At 32.7% G+C, this 22,135-nt stretch overlaps 2 protein-coding genes across 4 annotated transcripts; one reads left to right on the top strand and one right to left on the bottom strand.

Annotated features, from left to right (window-relative positions):
* On the top strand, positions 1 to 14,101 carry TTLL5 (Tubulin tyrosine ligase-like 5). Of its 3 annotated transcripts, XM_066406351.1 has the most exons (15): positions 1 to 121; positions 298 to 447; positions 7,206 to 7,374; positions 7,696 to 7,813; positions 8,962 to 9,204; positions 9,398 to 9,562; positions 9,888 to 9,999; positions 10,222 to 10,421; positions 10,478 to 10,710; positions 10,764 to 10,980; positions 11,178 to 11,384; positions 11,493 to 11,649; positions 11,848 to 11,998; positions 12,204 to 12,370; positions 12,503 to 14,101. In XM_066406351.1, the coding sequence occupies exons 2-15, from the start codon at positions 326 to 328 to the stop codon at positions 12,684 to 12,686; spliced, it is 2,445 nt and encodes an 814-aa protein (XP_066262448.1). In that variant the 5' UTR covers positions 1 to 121; positions 298 to 325; the 3' UTR covers positions 12,687 to 14,101. The 3 variants fall into 3 exon arrangements, with proteins under 3 accessions (XP_066262448.1, XP_066262447.1, XP_066262449.1); XM_066406350.1 differs by lacking the exon at positions 1 to 121 and having other exon boundaries at positions 137 to 447; XM_066406352.1 differs by lacking the exons at positions 1 to 121; positions 298 to 447 and adding an exon at positions 5,484 to 5,699.
* Positions 14,102 to 14,477: 376 nt separating this feature from the next.
* On the bottom strand, positions 14,478 to 20,853 carry LOC136419825 (L-asparaginase 1-like). The gene is made up of 10 exons (XM_066406391.1): positions 20,698 to 20,853; positions 20,513 to 20,595; positions 17,700 to 17,808; positions 16,724 to 16,835; positions 16,536 to 16,661; positions 16,268 to 16,478; positions 16,029 to 16,138; positions 15,741 to 15,929; positions 15,271 to 15,381; positions 14,478 to 15,139 (listed from the first exon to the last, which is right to left on the bottom strand). Coding segments are annotated over exons 1-10 (1,092 nt in total). The 5' UTR covers positions 20,700 to 20,853; the 3' UTR covers positions 14,478 to 15,100.
* Positions 20,854 to 22,135: the final 1,282 nt, after the last annotated feature.

Below are 22,135 nucleotides of genomic sequence, written 5' to 3'. Positions count from 1 at the left end.
GTTTGCAAATACAAATGTTTTGAATTCTTTATTAAAAAGCAAAAAATATTTTTTTCGCAAAAACCGGAACTTGCCAATAAAGTATGTTCAAATAAACTGTAAACTGCCTAACATTCAAAATGTGAGTACGTCTACAAATTCCTTATGATATTAAGATATCAGCATTAATTCAATAAGTTATCGTTCATGATTACACACAACTAAGTATAGTGAAATAACATACCATATTTGGATAAAACGAACAGTTTAAGGCAATCGTCTTTTTGAATGCGTTCAAGGGAAGGTTTATTCTTTTAGTTTTAGTGTAGAAATCGAGCAATTAACAATGGATAATTCAAGCTCAAGCATTGAAGAAATTGCAACTTTAAAATTCAATGGTTCAACAGAGTCTCTTAAATCAGAGGGAACTATCAACTCCAATGAAGATATTCAAGAAGAATTAGTTAGGTAAGTCCTCTTGAGTAGTAAGTGATGTATTTAGTATCCTGTCAAAAATTGGATGCTAAAGCCCAATCTTCGACTTAATAAATTTGTCTATGGAATATGTTGTCAAGTAAAATGTTAATATTGACCACCAATATCTAGGATTGGTAAGGAGATTTTGAAGTCAAAAAGGTTGCCTACCTAAACCTAGCTAATATTGGTTGTAGGGAGTACCTGAACAAGTACCTAACAAATATTGTGGGTGGGTTTATGGCTATGTATTTTGCTAAAAATACCCCCCTATTACAACTTATAGATTATTGTAATCCTTGAAACTTACTGAGTTTAGCCTTTTGTTTGAGTTTGATTCCTGTTCAGTTAACTTTATGAGATAAATTGTTTAGGTAAGGGAATAGTTAGAAATTTTTATTTATAATTTAATCATTGAGTACCAATGAATTTACAATGGAAATTTAAATTTGCAACTTGCACTCAGCAAATCGACAAAATACAGACAACTTGCCATCAATAAACATCCCATTATAGATTGTATCAGAAGAAATCATTATCTCAACTTCCTTGTTTCATCTTAATAATAATCGTTTGAACTGAAATCTACGTGTGAAAGTCAGTTGTTTTGGTTTTTATGTTCTTGATAAAGACGTTGAAGAAATATATTTAAAAAAATACAGGGGATGTCCTCCTACATGCATGAAATTAATTTGGTCCTATAGCTTTTTTCTGACTCTTCTGTTTACTTAAAGAAAGTCGAGCACGGGTCAAGTCTGGGGGGTCGGTTTAACTGCTCTCAAAATTAGTACCGAAGAAATTAATAAAGCTAAAGTATTTACTGTATTGAAGTTTTTATGGCTTTAGAGCTTACGCCATACACGCCGCCCTACATAACATCTGACTTATGCTCTAATTTGGTTTACTTAACTCAAGGTGTAAGAGTTTAAACAGATGTAAACGTATGTTTGAAACATAGCCAGATTTGTTTTAAATATGTTTTTCCACACTCTATTTAGTTTCCATATTGTATGAAATCGGCTCGCATAATATTCATCAATCACTCTCCTGACTCTGACAGTCCATTGGAAAGTTTACGCAACCAAAAGCAAATTAATCGCTTGTCATAATTTTTTCGCGGTAGGTAGCTCATTGCATTTTTAACACAGCCGTTATAACAAACTATACATAATTAGTTTTTACTGATGAAGATAATCCCGGTATAAGAATGTTGCCAGTCGTCTATGAAATATTATTAAGAACGCTTAATTAAAAAATTTTTACCAATAATGATTTTCTTATAGTGCAAACACGCAAAACTGTTGGTAAACACAGGATGTTGCTTGAAAATTGTTATGTGTGTATCATTTCACGGTGCTATAGAAACGTTAACACAAATTTATATTCAGAGGTGGTAGTGCTAAACCGATTTTGGACCATAACGATTAATCATTATTTGTAGTTTGTTGACCTTCCATTCAACTAGTATATAACAGTTAACTTTTCCTGCGTTATCTGCAAAATCCTATTGCTTCTATGTAATTTGATTTTTACTTAATATGTTATAGTCCAAGAGCATGTGATCAGTTATTGTAAACAGTAATACTGGAGAAAACAGCAGAAAACACATTAAACTTTCAATTCAGTAAAGCTTGTTGAGAAAAGTTAGGAACTAGTCAGCAAACTTTGGTAATTTTTTGCAAAATAGATGCTTATCTTTTTAATGATTGGCGCTTTTCCTAATTTCCAAACATTTATCTTGTTTAAACCCCAATTCACCTGAAGTCTCAAGAGCGTTAATATAATATAGTATTCGTGACTTTTCCCCATTATTGAATACATTTTGATCTTATAATTCAACGCAGGATGATGACATTGTGTGCTTTTTGTAATGATGTCTTTTTAGCTTTTAATAAATCGTGAGGTTTTGTTATTGACAATTCGTGACTGATACCCATACACATAAGTGCGTGATCGCTTGTTTATGCACTGGCAATCGAACAAATGGCATTTTTATGCAGAAATTCTGGTTTTCAGCAATCGACAAAACGACTTTCTAGTTTTTTATGCTTTCGTGCTTTCGTGCTCTGTGAAAACCAATGTTAAAGTTCTTTTCTGTATTTTGTCATTCAGTGAATTTTTTTCTACACTTTTGTTTCGATATTGACAAACGTTTTTTTCTACACTAAGTAGAACTTCGCTTTCTCAACGGTAGTAAAGTTTTTTTACCACAGAGAATGTCTGTTTTGCCAACAACCAATTTAGTTAGCTCATTATGAATATTAAATTTCCTGCAACAATTCCATATTTTTCAATAATTCTTTTTTCCATTTTTTCATGAATAAAATAAATTCGTTGTACATCGGTTACTCGTTGTCTCGTTTTAAAAGGTTTTAAAAATATAATGTTTACTGCGACTTTAGTGCCAATTAAATAAGAAGTTTAAAATTTCATTTCTTTTTTCCTCAACTTGTGCAAAAAGTAAAAATATTTTAATGGTACCTGCAAAATTTCTATTTCCTTTTTAGCATGTGCCACTTTTCCCACAAGCCTGCCAATTTTAATGATTCTTGTTAAACTTGTTCCAGTATATTTAATACTTAATCATATCTAACAATGCAGACTTGGCGTTACAAGTTAATTGGGTTTAACTGTATTGTTGTAAGGTTTTGTTAATATGAATTGGTCGCTATAGACTATGGGGGTTGTCTGTCCGACGTGAACAATTTACGGATTCATGCGAATTTCCTTATTTTAGTTGAAAATGAAATCAATGAAAATTCATGTAAAAATAAATTTCATTGATATACTTTAAATGTGGCGTTATCTATTTTATATTTAAGTGTTTGTGAACATGTGAATCTTGTTTGTCATATACATGATGACACGATATGATCATGATTACCCGCATACTAACGAATTCCCTAAAATATTCGGGGCACACATTCATAAAAAAGTTCTAAATTAGAAATTTACATAATTTTACGGTGAATGTTTATGTTTTAAATATATTCTTTAAATTTCGAAGTCATTGAGTTGTATCCGTAAGTTAACCATTTCACCCTACCACTCCTCAAATCCACTAGACACCCACATTACCCACACGCACTTGTGTGAAAAAAAATCAATCCATCATATGCGGTTTCATATCACTTTCAAAACGGGGACAGCCCGTATAGTATATCACATTTGGGCGCTCAACCGTGCGGTCTTGAGCCACTCCGCGAAATTTATTAAGTAATATACAGACAGGCTGCGTTAATATTCAGTATTCAGTCAAAGAGCATCACTTTTACTGAAAAGTCGCACAGGCGTTTGTCATAAGAAAGTAAAGTATTTTCCGGGTTTTCAGTGTTGTTTTGTTTGTTTGTTTTGTATACGGAGTGGTTGGTTTTGATTTTGTGTCATTTTGATGTGTAACTTAAAAAAAAAAGTATATTTTATGAAGAATTTATAAATTCTATTCTGTCATAATGTATTTTTTTAATTTGAGCCTTTAACGGCAGTTCAGAGATTTTTGGCTGATTTCGATGATCCCTTTCATTAAATTTGCTTCCCACTGATGAAGTAATAGTTTTTACCAAAAAATGTCTTTTCCTACGTTGTTCCCAACTTTTTAGGCTGTAGGATGCGCAAGAAAGTAGCTATTTTTTGTTATGGTGTAAAGATTATAAGAGAAAGGCAAATTGCTTTATAATTATATACATTTCATATCGGAGTAAATTATGGCCCAATTAGGCGATGTACTTTTAACTATACGTGTGATATTTTAATGAGACTCATCAGTATTGGTGGCGTGTCAATATTCAATCATATTCAATTTTATCAAGTCATAGTCAATATTAAAGATTGATAGGCATCATTTTAGAGTGTTTATTAATTGAACTGTAACAGATGAGAAAATTAATTACTAATGCATTGAGCACATAAAAAAACTTTAAAAAAATTGAATTATCTGTTTAAGCTGCTGAAAATCATGAAATAAAAAAAACCGCTCGAAAGCAAACATTTTAATGTGAATATCAGAAAGTCATATGAGATGCAAATGCGATTAATTGGGATAAAATTATGCATTAGTGACTAATATCAGTTTTGTTAAATGGGTATCGTTTTCATTAACAAATATATAAATACTTTTAAATTAGCATTGGAAGAAATCCACTCTAAGATGTTGGAAGTCGAACTTCAATACAAGAAATACCTCAATAATCTTTAAATCATATTACATATTCTAGTTTGGTCTCCCGTAGATTATCTCCCATTCCTTAAATTGATTACGAACATACTTACGAGCATGTTTGTAATTGTGTAATACTGCTAGTGAAATGAATATGTTCATTTTACTGATAAAAAAAGATACGGTTACGTTCTACTTTATCTGGTAGTAGCCTTTGGGACAATGTATTAAGATAAACGGAAATGTAATTGAATCAAAATTACACGTTACATAAGTCGAAGAGTTATGAGCTCACTTTCATTTTCATTGTGGCATTGTTTGGAATAATTATTTCAGTAATTAGTGGGAATACGACAGATTTTCTATTATTTGGGGCTATAAGCGCAGGATGATCAAAATTCGATGGAATTTACGGTCGTTTTTGAGAATCTGGAGGAGCCGAAAAACTAATAATACAACTAACTAGTACTAACTGATATACATGTGTATACTGTAGTTGCTTAAAAGTGATTGGTGCAAACGATCTTAAGTCCTTTAGCGCGAAAACGAAGCGTTCAACAATTCAATAAAATCGATCTGTTAATTTCCTCTAAGAAGGTTGTGGTGTTTTTTTGTCTCTATTTCTCTGGCTCGCCCGGTACTTAAAAAATTGTGCAATATCTTGTACAAAAAACTAAATAATCTAAAGCTGTCTTTATCACTGAAACAAACTACCCATCCGTATACATCCAAGCATTTATAGGTCAAGTAAAACCGTTAGATTAAAACGAGGCAAGTTTTGCCAGAGAACTTCGTTATCTAATTCAGCAGAAAAAAGAAGAGTGGACCGTCAGCAAGCTTTGTCAGTCCACCGTCAGTAAACTTTGTCAGTCGATTGCCGGCGTAGCTTCGTTTGGCTCGTAACGTTTCTCAGTGATTCACGGACTCAACATCGTTATGCAGCGGATGTTTTATGCTCAATTGCATTTAATTGGTGTTTTGGTGACGGTCTCTTAATAATTTTAACTCTCTAAAAATAAATTAATGAGGTTACGGAACTTGCAAATTTGAGAAACCATCAGCGGCTTGGATTTGATCATACAAAAATGAGGTGAGTTTGAGTTAGTTAAGCTCAAGTGCGTTTCGGACAAAATAGAAATAATAATGTTCTTGATAATTCATTTTGCATGGAAAATATTTTTCTCTATAAAAGAGGGCGTTTAAAATGTAAGTAATATATATATTTGGATTTTCCTATGAAACTAATAAATTATTACTGATGTTAACCAGATGGCATTTAACAGCCAGATGTGAACTTATTTATTGTTTAAAGATAGGAATTACAGTAAAATTATGAAAAATTTTCAAAGTGAAAAAAAGCTTAAATGAGCATATTTTTAGAATTTTACTTATACGAGTATGTATTCTTAGAGGATGATTGTAATCCGCATAGTTTTTCATGATTTGTTAAAAATTGGTCACTTTTTAAATCGTTTACTCTGACAAATTACGTGTAATTGTAGACGGATTATAGAAATTTAATGAATGGCTTATATTATGAGTTATATCATATTGTGATTACGGTTTATTCACATTAACGAAAATTAACCTGTGATACTTGAAAAAAACGGTTTAATTCCAGGTGATAACGCCGACTGCTTATCTCGATGGATGCCTATTCTCAATAACGTGATAATATGATATTTTAATGCGAAATTATTTTTTACTAACACGTTAAGCCTTTTTTTACAATTAGCAATGTAACCTAATTATTTGACGTTTGCACTAGTACATTGTTCTATTTCGAAAAGTAAAATGTCTGTATTCTACTAGTTTGGCCCGGACACCCTGTATATTAACATAGTTGCAAACCTCCGATTTACTTTTTATACTCTGTACAAATAGCAAAAAATGGCATTCACTTTACACTGAGTTCAACCCAAGTTTAACTGTTTGATATTTTTTGTGTTTTACTTTGACAATTGAGACACGGAAGTACTGTGACTAAAGGTAGCGAAAAAAAACTGGACCTGCTACTGCTACTAGCAAGTATGAGTCATATTATATTTTGCCAAAGAAATTGTTATCGGGAAACCAATTTGTTAATGGACATGGTGGTGAAAGTAAATATATTGTTTGTGACGTGTTTCGTTATACAGTGCGGCTCTAAATTTATTGTTTGGTGTTATGCGGTGTCTGATAGCGGCAAGATTTGACCTGGGTTTATTGCTTTCAATAAATTAAATCGAACTACATGATGCCATGGATATTGCTGATATACTCGTAAATAAATAGATTGGTTTCCAAGTTTTCAGTTTCATTCTCTCGTACGCTCATATAATAATTTTTCTACTCCCCTACATATTTACCCATAAGATGGAGGATTGTGGTGTATTGTACCATAATTTAAATTCGTTAATAAGATAAGGAAATCAGTTTTATTCTAGACGACCTATACTGCCGAATTACATGCAAGGTTTGGGTGTTAACGACGTTCTGCCCTGCAATCTGACTGGTAAAATGGGTTTTAAATTTAATGACATGCTTTCCATTTGGATTTCCATAATGGATTTGAAAGAAATCTTTAATTTTGTCTGAGATTAATATTTTTTTACAGTTCTCAAATACTGCCATACGAACCGAGCATACCATCCGACCAATGGCTACTCGGCGGGTCCCTGGGATCCAGAAATGCTATTTTAGTATTCAAGAGTTCGGCATTAGCTAATCCAACTACTGTATCCAAGCAAAATAAGCCTGGGCACAAGCTACATGTGACATATAAGGTATAATGCAGAGCGATCTTTGCCAGCAAAACTACAAAAGTCGACTAATTAATGAGTATTTTTTAAGTTGCTATTCTGAATTTCGTTAACTTAATGCATTTTTTCAAACAATAATATGGGCTTTGTTGTCACAAAATTGATATTACTTCTAGTAACAGTTGTTTGACCAGAACTTTTTATAGAATATGTTCAGGCAGTCACGCAAGCTCATCCAATACAATTTGGGGCCTTATTTTTGCAATCAATAATACCGTATCTGCATTCATAGGACACGGGTCAGTTTATTAGACCACAACTGAAGATATGTTCGATTTTTTACAGGTGCTACAAGCCGAAACGAAGTTGCTTTCTAAACTATTGGACTGCCACGGTATAGCGGAAGTGGCCTCGAATTCTACGGATTTCAATTTGTTATGGACAGGATCCCAGCCTAAACCGGGTGAGTAACAACGAGAGACACTATAGTATATAGATATCACAAAACACATGGTTTTATTCTTTTTCTATTGTATAGATAATAGACACTTGGTACCAAAGACTTGAAAGTGAAGGAGTATAATAGTTCCTAGAACTCTTTTTTCATTTCACCTTTTTCCATTGTCCTATTTATTCCAGAAAATAAACTTTGCTTTTTTGAACTCTACCCATCATTATTTTTCCATATACAAAGGCAATTAAAAAAGGATTCCATGATTCTTGCCAAAAAAACGGCTCCCAATTATGCCATGTCACTTTTGATGCGATAACAATTACATTAATAATAGCTGAAAATCCTCGTGAATTTTCTAAGCCGCGAATTTTCCGATCGACCGACCATGTCAATTTAATAAAGTTCCCCTTTAGAATTATGTACGCCAGCCAACTGTAAATAATAAATGGAGATTCAATTGATAAGGATGATGTCCTTGTTTTCATTTAGGAAAATCGATGTTTTGTTTATGAGTCAGTAAATATTCTAACAATAGAAATTAAGTTCTTATAATTAAATACACTCCCTGTTCATTACGCGTGATTTTCCATGGAAAATTTAGGAAATCATTTTCAAAAACAAATCCATAATAATTGCAAGTATTGATCACGGAGTACCATTTGACGTGGAATTACGTAACTTAAATAAGGATAATGATCTATTTTCCTGATTTTTCCCTTCTATATTGCTTGTTAAAAGAAATATGACACTCAGTTTGGTATTTTTATTTTTTCAATTAAAAAGGAATTGATGATTTTGATCATATATTAATTATATTCCTGGAAGAAGATTTGTTTATATTCTCAGTAAGTCGCCATTTCTTCAAGAAAGTGTTGTAATATTAATAGAATATTATAGTTTAATGGAATATTGCCTGATTATGTCATAAGTCACCAATTATTTCATCAAAATTTGATAATATTCTCAACTAAAACAAAGCTTCTATCCTTCCTTTTTGTACGTACAGAAAAATGCAAAATATAATATTGAATTCTATATGAATAGAATTTCGGCACTATTTTTTTTAGGGAATACCGTATTACTTACTCACCTTAACTTTTAACAACTATATTCTGCTCATTATTGAATTGTTGTCAATGGTGTCTTTTATTCTACAGGAACTCTGAGATCGTTGGCTCCCCATCAACGAGTTAACCATTTTCCACGATCTTATGAGCTGACTAGAAAAGATCGCTTATATAAGAATATCGAACGAATGCAACATCTCAAGGGCCTGAAGCATTTTGATTTCATTCCACAGACGTTTGTAATGCCCACCGAGTTCAAGGAGTTGTGTTCTGCTCATCATCGAGTGAAGGGGCCCTGGATTGTTAAACCAGTTGCTTCCAGTAGGGGACGAGGTGAGTCGAAATTTAAAATGAAAGTGTTTATAGAAACGAAAAATGCTTTGAATTCCATCCGTTTACTATTTTTCTTATTATTAAATTAAGTATGTAAGGTCAATTAATTATTATTTAGCTCATTTGAAAACAAAAAAGATCATATAGACATAGCTTCTAAGCTCAGACTATTGATAGATCCTCTTTTTCTCAGGTATTTTTATTGTGGAATCGCCAAGCCAGGTACCCTTGGAGGAACCAGTGGTGGTAGCCAAATACATTTCAAATCCCCTTTTGGTAGCTGGCCATAAATGTGATCTTAGACTTTACGTCGTTGTTACTAGTTTCGATCCTCTAATAATTTACATTTACGAAGAAGGTATGTATCAACGCCCTCTTCACATTTTAATAATTTCACAGCTCACGTAAGTTCTTATAAGAGCGTATTTCGTTATTTTTGAATATTTAACTATTATGCTTTTTTTGTAATTCAACTGGTTCAAGTATTACTGAAACCTGGAACAATGCAAAATTATTTTGACTAATATGATAATTACTATTATTTATTGCTCTTATAATAATGATAATTACTAAATAATAAAACAGTAGATCTTACTGCTACTCGACCTCACATAGTTATTATTAAATCACATCCGTATAGCTTGGTTGCTGGTTTAGCTGACATTTGGCTTTCTGTACTTTAGGTTTGGTTCGATTTGCTACTGTCAAGTACGATTCTAGTCATAAACAGCTGTGGAACCCCTGCATGCACCTGTGTAACTATAGTATTAACAAATATCATAGCGATTATGTTAAGTAAGTACTTCCAAACATAATTTCAATGAGTTTTATGTGCAATTTTTGCTTCTATTTTTCTATTATTGTTTCAGTATTGAAATATAGTAACAAAGAGGTACTTCTTCTCTTCTCGAGTTCAAACACATTGTCATAGAGCAAATTTTTGCTTTTGAACCTTTTTCTAAATTTTTTAAAATCATTTTTTTCTGGGTTTTAATGTGTTTAATTATTTAAACGCAGGTCAGACGATCCTAGTGCCGAGAATGTCGGACATAAGTGGACTTTAAGTGCTCTCTTACGGCACCTAAAATCAGAGGGAAAAGACACGGCGCTTTTAATGTCGCAAATCGAGGACGTGATAAGTAAGGCTGTTTTGGCTTCGGCCAGTTCGATCATTTGTGCGTGGAAAATGTTTGTACCTCATTCTAATAACTGTTTTGGTGAGAATTTCAAACACCTCTCAAAACCCAACATCCTTAATACTTCTGATTTTTAGAGTTGTACGGTTTTGATATATTGATTGATGAAAATTTAAAACCATGGTTGCTAGAAGTCAACTTGTCGCCTTCATTAAACTGTGATAGTCCTCTCGATGTGAGACTAAAGTCTGCAATGTTGGCAGATTTATTGACGCTGGTGGGGATTCCCGCTGTGGATCCAATTTTAAGGCCTACAAGTACTGTAAATTTGCCGAAAGGGAATCTCAATTTGAAAATGAAATTGAATAATGTGTGTGTTTGAATAATTATTGAGGTGATCAGGGACTAATAAATGTATTGCAGTGTCGAGGAGTTCATTCCGCAGACGGCTTGAGCAACACGTTTCCAAAAAAACAGCAGTCTTCGATTTCGACGAGACGAATTTCTTCGGCCTCTTTACAAGTCACCCCGGAAGAGACCAGAATTATTAAAAATGCCCAAGCGCAGTTTGAAAGGCGAGGTGGTTTCGTGCGCATTTTTCCAGCCGTTGATAGCTGGTCTAAATATTCCCAATACCTAGGTACCCTACATCTTACCTATTATAAATTAAAATTCGAAATACAAAGTGTTAAAAAGTAACAAATGTTCAAAACATCAAAATCATATTTAAATTTAAATTAATTAAGGCATTGAAACGACATGTTTAATGAGCCTCTTTAAATTTATCTTCTGAATATTCTATGAACCATTGTTATCATTTTCTATTTTTCTTTTTAGATCCGAATACGGGAATACCTATATCAGGAATAGTTGCAAGTTCCTACAATGTTTCTAATACGCATAACTACAACATACTCTTGTATACCACCTTATTCCCTGATATGCCTGTGACTATTGCAAACAGACTTAATGAAAAGCCCCAACAGAGAACTAAATTTACATCGCTGGATCGAAAGAGAGACTCGTCTTTGGACAGTCAAATAAGTATGTATTGACTTGCTTCGTGCGTTTAATATAAAAACATAAAATGTAGAATAAATTGCTTTTGGCTTGTTTTGACAGCAACTACAATATTATATTTGTTGTTTTAAGTTTTACCGCGAATGAACGGTAGACAAGACAGATATGAGAGAGCCTTAAGTCGTGGTCATAAGCAAGCTCTAATTCCAAACAAAGTTACGAAGGAATCTCAAAGTATTGAGTTGAGGCGAAAAGTTGTTGAGATGTTAAAATGTGGTAAAAAAATCACGTAAGTCATTTGTCCGTTTGAGTGACCGTTCGACATTCTAAATCTAAAAAAAATATATTTACAATTATTGAGATCCAAGAGCATGCATGCAGAATAGATTTGCTTCATATAGGAGAGTCAGAAAAGAGTTACAATTTGCATTACGTTGTACATGTTAAGAAAATATTTACACAGTGTTTGCAACGTGACATGTTTCAGTCAATGCGAAGCCAGAAAAACGTTCAGCCAATACTTAGTGTGTATTTTGAAGAAAATCGTCAGTGCGCCAGATCAGGACGATCACGTCGAAATTGTTTTGAAGTTTTTACAAAAGGCCTCGAACTATTTGAGAACTCCGTATAGTGTGAAAGTAAGTAATACTTTTAACTGCAAGTTCAGAGTAGGTAAAACGTATTTCTCTAACTCTTCTTTTACAACATGTTAATATAATTAAGTAAGAGCCGGTAATACGAAATTGTTGTTACTTTCTGTGAAATATACCAAAAAATGCCTGTTTAAATGAATTTGAAATGATTGCACATCGAAAATATATTTTTATTTGTTTAATTTTTTAGGCTCCAAGTACAAAATTAGAAACCAAAGACCGAGCAGCAATCGTTGCCAAACAACTAAATGACTTCCTGTATTTATACAACCGAGAAACTGATATGTTTGTCGACAAGTCTGATAAACCAAGCCAAGTACCCAAAGATTTGTACGGTGAATTTTTGGAACATGCCAGGTAAGTTAAGTTAGATACCTGTCATACCTTATGTGCAAAGCGCGAACAATCAAACTTTTGGTACAAGATAATTTCCACGGTAACGTTAAGAGTAATCTGTATGTAATTGTAAAAACAAATTTGTTTTTTAAGGGAATGCGACTTAGAAGAGGTTCTCATTTACCAAACTACTCAAACGGTGCCAAATTACACCTCATCCCCAGGTTTCCAAGGCATCTTAAAATGTATCCCTAACGTACCAAAGCAATACGGCATTTTACCGCCATACAGACCAAACAAAATGGCCAAAGGAGTCAAAGTTACCGACAGTTCCTGATTTCACAGGCAACATAATGACGCCTTGCTTATTGTTTTTAGTGAAGCTTCCCTCCCGCACTTTTCGGCTTAAAATTGCAGGATAAAGATGTTAATGTGAATTATTATGTTGACGTATTTCTGTCTATTGTTGAATGAGGTATTTGGTATTTTGAACAAGCATTCCCGCGTCTCTAAGCCAGAAATTCACTTCAAGTATTACACTGTTCCACGTATTAAATTTTTTACTTTCAGCTCAGGCTGAAATTACATTAAGTCTAACATGACAAAAACGAACAAAGTATTTTCACTGTACAAATTATTTTTTATGGATTATATTTTTGTACTTATTTTTCAGTAGAATAACACGCTTTCGTTGTTATCTGTTAAACGGTAACTTTTCCTGAACAGAGGCTTCGCAAGAGGTTGATTTATTGTGGTTTAATTTTAGGGGTAATTGAGCTGTGTTGTGTGCGGCTTACGAGATTTATGATTTATTGTGGCTCTTTTTCAAATTTCAAGCCTTTCTGTGATAATCGGTAGATTTTTAGGTGCGTTTTATTGGTGCTTTTGAAAAATATTACTGACCGCGATTTAATCTTCATCATAAAAAATAGATATTTTTCCTTAATCTTGACACATTAAAGGATGCTTTTTAAAACCCTTTGGCGTCCCATTTTGTAGCCGAAAGGAAATGGGACTGCATTTCATAATTTCGTCCATATCGCTCTTGGATAATTGCAGAAGCTTAGCTTTAATTGGTTTAATTTAAGAGCCAACTTTTTGTACTACAAAACATGAAGAAACAAAATCACTAATAGTCAGTAATAATTTTATAAGCGGAGATTATCATTTTTAGAAACTGTTTAAATCATTGTGATATTTTCATTGACCGTTTAATTAGGTGCCACTTCCATGATTTGTGTTTAGTTTTATGGCATAGCTCACTCCTAAACAGTCCATGATTTCTTTACTGTTTTGTTTGCTCAATAATTGTTACGTTTTGCTTTTTGTTTTATTTTTACTTCTTACACTCATGCGACGAGGTAAGTAATTATTAATTAATTTATTGTTTTGCATTCAAATGTATTTCTGTTGTTTCTATAACCATATAGCTGTAAGTTCACATGTTCAACGAGTGTCAGTGATTACAAATGTATGAAGTATTGTTGAAATATTGTGCTAATTAATATGGTAATAATATAAAGTTTATAATAGGTAAAAGCGGCCAAAGCACAAGCAATTTGAAGATAATGGAAAATTTGACAAAATCGTGAGTCACAGATACAGAGAAACATCAAGTAGTTGAAATGCAATTACTACTGAATATTTTGGAATACGAATTTCTGTATTTGTGAACTATTTTTATAGTACACCCCATTAGTACAATTTACACTTTGCATTATTGTGATATGTAAATAAAACGCTTAGAAGCTATACGCTATTTTGTATGAGCCTAGCTTAGGCGTTTTCACCACTTTTCACTATGCCGGCCATATTATAAAATAATTACTGTTCTTTACGTTAGAACTGCCATGTTGGCACATGCATGCCATCAAATGGGCCTAAGATTTGTAGTTTGTTTATAATACTACGATGAAAATCTTTATCTAAATTGTTCTTTAGTGAAAATACGAATCAATTTCGATTGAATGACCCATTTTATATCAGTTAACTTGGTGCAAATCTTTATTTTCTAAATTGGAGTCCAATTGCATTCGATATTTCATCACAAAAAAAATTTAATTTACGGATATTTTACGGGCAGCGAATCTATACGATGCATGGCACCTTCTTAAGGTTGCTGCACTATTTGAAGGTTGCTGCACTATTTATTTGAAGGTTTCTTTAGTACCTATGTTTTTCCGCGTTAGTTTGGTCAGCATATTAAATTGCTCCCATCTTGTATTCTGTGTATTTAAATAAAACTCAAATGCATTGTGCACACTTTCATATACATATATATTTACTTAACTGAGAATTGAGTAGATTTCAATTAACGTTCCAAGTTCCCCCCAGAATCTAAGTGTTTCTATTGCAACAAATTGGGAGTTTTTTAAGTATGTATTTGCTACTTTTATATCCTGTTAATCTATCTATCTTGGAATATACTTTTTTGCGTGGGAGTTGTGGCTTTGATTTTGTAATCCATGTTTAACTTAATAAATCTAAATAAATTACCAAATTTATTTTGCCAATTTCAAGCCGTTTAATTTGTAATAAGGCATTCCAAATTACAACACAGTTTGTATACTAAACTACGTATGATTTTCATATATGCTTCGTTAAAACTTCGAACTCCATACTAATGTTTGAGATGTTTCTACGCAAATTGAGAATGTTTTGAATTTTGCCATGTAACCCAGGTTCAGTTCGGTTTCAATTTCGTCTTGGGGCTATATTTAAGTGCAAGTCGAACCTGCATTTATAAGGGTTTTAAATTGTGACTTCACCACGAAGATTTGACTTCATCATCTAAAAACAAGGAAGTAAAAAAAGTTCAATACATAGTTATTATTAAGTAGTCGTTAGAGACGTTTCGCACATCGACTAATTGAAAGCCATCTAGACAAATAGCTGTGTTTCTGCATTATCTATTTACCTACCTCAACTTTTGTGTTGTAGTCTCCTGGTTGGCCCAGGACCCATATCATTTTAGTGAAAGCGGCCTCCCATGTCATATCATGCCCAGGAATTACACCAATTTTGTGAAGTTCCTATTGAGGGAACGCGGACGTTAAGCCATCAAATATTCGAATTAGCACTAACAATTTTGTTTACGAATTAAATTAAAGGCTGTTCAGATTTGATCTTTCGAAATTTAGTCTACAAGGTGTTTCAGTTTTTTGTAACATGACTTTAACAGCCGATATAACATTTAAAATTTTAAGTTTTAGTTTCTCTAATTTTTGAGATAATTCACTGAAATGACAAAATGTATGTCAACATATACAGCTGTAGACAGTACACACCCATTTGAATCAAGTTAATTGGTTATGCCAAATAGAATTATTCATGCGTAGTAACAAATTACTGTTAAAGCGTACCTATTTCAAGTCATTGAAATATTACTTACCATACCCGTTTCATATGCAGCATTGACTGCTCCTTTGAAACATTGTGTAACATTGACTATAAGTACTTCTTTATTTATGGCATTTTTCAGTACTTTCAATAATCCAGTTTGATTTTTTGAAGGAATATTTCCAGCTCCATAACTTTGTAGTATTAAGCCTTTCGTAGGAGGCATAAGAAATGATTCAAGCTAAAATTAAATGAGCCTGTAACGGATGAAGAGCGACAGTTGCACCACTGTTGACTATACTGAATGAGACTACTGTAGTGAGTAATGATTGGTTATTACCTGAAAACTTGTAATTGTTGGAAAAATTATTACTGTACCAACGTGTTTATTTAAATTTGCATTTACCCGAAAGTTGCCATTAGTCTGCTTCCGAATGTAATGTTGATATACTGAAAACGAATGAATTATAAAATTAAGCCTTATGGTCCTGTTAGGTGACTCAAATCGCATGTTCGATCTTAGTTATTATTATAGATAGAGATTTGAAATTATTCCGAAATCGTAAGTCCAATACTTACGATTTACATTAACTGAAGCATCAGCCAAGTTATGATAATTCGGCGAACCAAAAGCGTCCAGCATGTTGGAACATATTTTGGTTGTTCTGTTTCCTCGTAAGAGCTTGTTAGAAAAGAATACGCACACTTCAGGAATATCATAGCATCCAGCCAATATCAGGGAAGATAAGAAGTTACCCTTTGCGTCGTTTCTTGTTTCGAATATGGGGATCTGCGAGTTATTTTTTACATAGAACAAAATCCAAGATTTATGAAATACATATAGTACCTGTGATCCCGTGATTATAACTGGCTTCTGCAGATTATCCAGCATGTATGACAGAATAGATGCTGTGAAGGCTAATGTGTCGGTGCCGTGTAAGATTACGAATCCATCAAAATCGTAGTATTTTCTCTGTAAATGAATGTTTTTATTTTTATGAGTGATATATAAGTAAACGATCATCATCAAATTACTTCAATGTCTTTGGCAATTCTTGCCCATTCATTAACTGACATGTTGCTAGAATCCAATAAGGGATCGTATTCTTCAATTGTGTATACAATATTTGTATCGGAAAAATTAACCCTGAAAAATGTATCATGAATATGTTGAAAAAAAAATGAGTTTCACATACAGTGACTAGCAGAAAAAGAAAACCAGAAAGTACGCCCCATATGAGATTTTTTAAAATTTGAATTTCTCAGAAAATTTTATTCTTGGTAAAAGTTTGTGTATCCCTGCAAAGTTAAAACGTAGTTTGCAAAATTTATATATCTCATTTCATATGGGGCAGATTCAAAAACTATGAAAATGACTCGTGAGTAAAATATGTTTAATTTTAGAAAAAATATGCATTATGAAAAGTTGTTTAGAATTAAAAGATAAGCCCAACAATAAAATTCCAAGTTTCTATTCCATAAAACACTCTTTCAGAGTTAAAAAAATTCGGAACTAACAAATAATATTTGTATTTTTTAATCCTCTCAGAAACGAAAGGGCATATTAAATAAATTTGTTTTATTTTCTTTCCAGGGTAAATCATAAAAAAATCCGAAAAAGTGTTTTATGGAATAGAAACTTGAAACTTCATTGTTGGGCTTATCTTTTAATTCTAAACAACTTGTCATAATACGTCTTTCTTCTAAAATTAAAAATAAAGGTACTTTGCTCATGAGCCATTTTCGTAATTTTTGAATTTCCCCCATATGAAATGAGATATACAAATTTTGCAAACTGCATTTTGAGTTTACAGGAATGCACAAACTTTTACCAAGAATAAAATTTCCTGATGAATTCAAATTAAATAAAATCCCATATAGTGCGTACTTTCTGCAAGGCACTGTATATGCTGGTTTTGATGAATAACTCTACATTCATCAAACTGTCAAGGACTAAAAGTAAGCAGATAATTACATGATAAATGCTTACAATAAAATAAGTCACACTTACGATAAAATGAGCTCGTTATCATTTAAACATAGTTGTTCCCCCAACTTTGCATCATGCATTTCCGAATCTTTAATCTTATCAAGAAATGCATTAGGGATTGGGGTGTAAGCTGAAAAAGAAGACACAATGTTTAAGTTCCTGGTAACGAAAACGTACAAATTAATGAATAACAAACAATTTTTGGAAGAATTGATTATTTTCCCTGAGTTAAATTGTTTCCGGAAGCTTGGGTTTATTTTGAATGCAAAATTCGCAGTCTGTTCGAAATAAGACCTATAAGTTGCAAAGTATTCCATCAAAAAATTAGGTGGATAAGGAGTATCTCTTTGTTAAATACCCTGTATAATGCAGATAATACCTTTCAAACGTTTTCATTCCTGCACTTTTTTTCAAACACGTTTTCGTTGCGAATTTCAGTTTTTTTTATTTTTTTATTTCAGACTTTTTCGATTAAAGTTTGAAATTCACTTAGATGTGCTAAAGAAAAAAATATTATTTATTATTACTTAGCGAACTTTACTTGCACAGATTTGCCTACTTGCCTGTGTCCTTGTTTCTTTTCATGCCGATAGTGCCTCCAGAATGTATTACACACACTTTTTTCAGCCTCAGCATTTTTTTTCCAATGTTAAAAATATAAATTAGATTAGTTGAATTAAATGGACACTTGCTGTAACACTGTGATATGCATATCTGAGAAAAGTTTAATTTGCGCCTTTTATAATCGGGGAATTACATAGAAACGGTTTAACGCTTTCTCGGAACCAGACGTGGTGCTGTTCATCGCCATTCGCCAATCATTGTTGATACAAGTATAGTCAGCGGCAAAAGTGAGTATACAAAAATTGTACAATTTATCCCGTAGTAAAAAATTTTTAAAAAACCTTATTTAAAGTTATGAATACAGTAGAATGTTCGTTCTATTGTCTTCATAATTACCGTTTAAAAACATGTTTATATACAATTGGCAACAAGGTAGAGTTTGGGGAATCACAGGACTCCATAAAATACGATGCAAAAATAAGTACACAGTCTGCGTATTAGAGATCAATTAAAACTAAGTAGCATGCAGTGAAGAAGTAATTCGTACGATTTGTTAATTGTTTGGCTGTTGATACAATATCCAATAAGTAACAACATGGCAAAACGTAATGAAAATCATAAAAGGACTGAAATATCAGAAGATTTACGCAAACTGATTATAACCTTGCGGCAAGAGGGCAAGTCTTTTCGGGAAATTGGAAATATAGTGAAGAGACATTACAGAACTATAAAAAAAATTTGGGATAAGTATGAAGCTACGGGTAGTGTGCGCAATAAACCTCGTTCAGGACGTCCACGGAAATTAACACCTCTTGATATACGCGATATAACAAGGACGGTTAAAAAAAATCCTAAAATCAGTGCAGTGCAATTAGCCGCGGATATGTCAGAACAGAAGGGGACTTCTATAAATGTTAGTACTATTTGGCGAGCACTCAATTCGCAAGGTTTCCATGGTCGTATACCCCGTAAAAAACCAGCTATTAGTGCTAAAAATCGAACCCTCAGAGTGGCCTTTGCAAAAAAATACTTATCAGAACCACTAGAATTTGGGAACACGATTCTTTTTACAGATGAAAGTAAATTTGAGATATTTGGTCAAAAAAAGAGATCAAAAATATGGCGAACGAAAAATTCTGAGCTGGATCCCAAAAATCTCTTGAGCACCGTTAAACACGGGAGAGTTTCCGTAATGGTTTGGGGTGCAATGGCAGCCTCTGGAGTGGGGCAGTTGGTTTTTATTGACAAAATAATGGATAAAACAATATATATGAATATCCTAAAAGCCAATTTACGGCCCAATATTGTTAAATTAGGTTTACAGGGGTCATGGGTATTTCAACAAGATAATGACCCCAAGCACACTGCCCATGTGGTCAAGGAATGATTATTATACAACGTTCCAAAACAACTCCATACTCCACCCCAGTCCCCAGATCTCAATCCAATTGAGAATCTGTAGGAAATATTGGACAGGAAGGTGCGTTCTAAACAAATTACAAGCGCAACTTCTCTCAAAACTGCACTACTTGAAGTATTGGATACAATTTTGCCTACTGTTATACAAAATTTAATTAATTTTATGCCCAGACGATTAAGAGCTATCATCAAGGCCAATGGTGGACCAACAAAGTATTAATTTTTATCGTTAATGTTAACAAAATGCATTGGAACACGCCGACTTGTAATATTGTCTACTGACTTTTGCCTCTATTTTAAAGCTCTGTTATAAGGCAATCATCTATAAATCGATTTGTAATTCATTTGGATAATTACAATTATTACCATGTTTTTACGTAACCACATATTTATCTATATTTAATGTTTATAAAATCTTTTTCATTATTTAGTTTATCTTAAATATATTATTCTTTCAATTTCTATTGTGTGTACTCACTTATGCCGTTGATTGTATGTATACTATGGTAGGTACCATTAATAGCGACTTAAAAATGATTTTTTATGTGTGTCAACATTTAATTAATGAAGGAAAATATCACATACAAATATGATCTAGTCGCATTGAAATATTTGCAGGGCCAGGTCTTTTTAAATGGAACCCTCTCAATGTTATTCTTCCTTTTTCATTTTTTCACTTTCTACTAAACTTGCCTTGTAGAAAAGAAGGAAGGGACAAAAAACGTATTGAATTTTTCTTAATCGGACTGATGGTTTTGAATAGTTTTGAAAAATCTCAGAATTTAAATTAATTATGTTCAACGCAATATTTTCCTCCAGAAACAGCCTGCGTTTCAATTCTTGCCACTTACCACCTATATGGTTTTTCTGCATGCCTATGGTACCTCCGATGTACAACACATGGATCTTCTTGTAATAAATCATGATGACAGTCCTTCAAAAGCAATATAAACTAATAGAACCGTTTATGGATACAAGAACCATTTAACAGGAAATTTCAAGTATTCAAACTTTGCCTCCTTGTTTAACTACCTACATATCAATAACATCAAATTGGTGGTGGCGATACTAGTTTGAACTGCCTTCAGTCTTCAGTATTGTTAACTAATTTAAAATTAATTATTAACTTATTATGCCAAAAACGGATTGCTTCGTATCTTTCAGTCAATGCATGATATGAATATCAATCCAATTTAAATATAAGCATGAAATGGTGTTTTGAATTACGAATGTTATGAAACGGCTTTCGAAAGTGTGTTTAATGAACAATGAAGTTTTATTATGTTGCAATTTTATGTTGCATACGTAAAATAACTAATCTGTTGATAGCACATACATGGAGGGTTCTAAGGAAATAATAGTCCCCGCCAAATTTTTTCATGACGTTAAAAACCAAAAAAGATTAATTGTGAATGCATTTATATACAATGTAATATACAGGGTGTTCTGACAGTCTATGTCACCTTAGCCGTTTATGAAAAACTGGCTGTAGGACCGTTTTGAAAACTTGGGCAATTTAATAAGTGGTCTTGATTTATAGATGTTGTATATTTTCTTTCAGCAGTTAAAACTGTGTAATAAGATAATAATACTAGGTCAATCGAAGTCAAGGGTCTGACACTCTGGACATCATAAAGATTAATAAGTATCTCAAGGCAGTTTATACAGGGTGTAATCAAATTCGAGTCTACGTATGGAGATCCCAAAATGGTAAGAAATGCAAAGTCGGTTAAATGAAGACAAAGTTGCGTACTGCAATGCTCGACAATAATCCATTTGCTAATTTTTAAAAATCCGAATATTTTCGGAAATATCCGATGAAAACCAATAATTTGAATTTTCATTTTTGTCAAAAAACTCGAAAACCATTATACGGAGAAAGCTTATAATGAAACATTATTAGAGCACTTTTTGTCTGGCTTTTTACTGGTGTAATCGGTATTTTTACCCGAAAATTAGTTTTGGGGTATTATGGACTTTTTATCGGATATTTCTGAAGGTAATCAGATTTTTTTAAATTCGCAAATAAATTATTGTTGAGCGTCAAAATACGCAACTTTGCCTCCATTTAACCCACTTTGTATCTTTCACCGTTTCCCAAATCCCCATACATAGACTCGAATTTGTTACATCCTGTATAGAAGTAATAATGATAAGAACATCTTTTTTTAATTAAAAATAGAATTCTATAAACGATAGAAACAATAATAGTTAGCAATATTTATTATTCTGTGGAGAATACGCCTTATGGTATTGTCATTGCCATTGGAATAGCCCATTTATTTAATAAAATTAAATCTTGCCAAATTAATACAAACAAGGCATTCTTGACATCTGGTGAATATTCCAGAGATTTTCCTAGTTTTCGTTAGTCCAGATATTTCATTTATCAAATATAAAGTTATATGTCGTCGTTGATTATCAGTTAATTGTTAGGATACTTTTTTATTTTATTATTAACTTTAGTTGTTTCT

Source organism: Euwallacea similis, chromosome 3 (assembly GCF_039881205.1).
Source record: "Euwallacea similis isolate ESF13 chromosome 3, ESF131.1, whole genome shotgun sequence".
Lineage (NCBI taxonomy): Eukaryota > Metazoa > Arthropoda > Insecta > Coleoptera > Curculionidae > Euwallacea > Euwallacea similis.
Note: the sequence above shows the minus strand (reverse complement) of the source record. Positions and strands in the feature narration are given on the sequence as shown.

What these genes read in the sequence shown, in the direction of transcription:
- TTLL5 (XM_066406351.1), top strand. Translation starts at nt 326, where the DNA reads ATGGATAATTCAAGCTCAAGCATTGAAGAAATTGCAACTTTAAAATTC. An exon ending in AATTTACATTTACGAAGAAG is followed by an intron (nt 9,563 to 9,887) that starts GTATGTATCAAC and finishes TCTGTACTTTAG; the next exon opens with GTTTGGTTCGATTTGCTACT. An exon ending in TGAAAATGAAATTGAATAAT is followed by an intron (nt 10,711 to 10,763) that starts GTGTGTGTTTGA and finishes AATGTATTGCAG; the next exon opens with TGTCGAGGAGTTCATTCCGC.
- LOC136419825 (XM_066406391.1), bottom strand. An exon ending in TTATAATCACGGGATCACAG is followed by an intron (nt 16,479 to 16,535) that starts GTACTATATGTA and finishes AATAACTCGCAG; the next exon opens with ATCCCCATATTCGAAACAAG. An exon ending in CAACAATTACAAGTTTTCAG is followed by an intron (nt 15,930 to 16,028) that starts GTAATAACCAAT and finishes ATTTAATTTTAG; the next exon opens with CTTGAATCATTTCTTATGCC.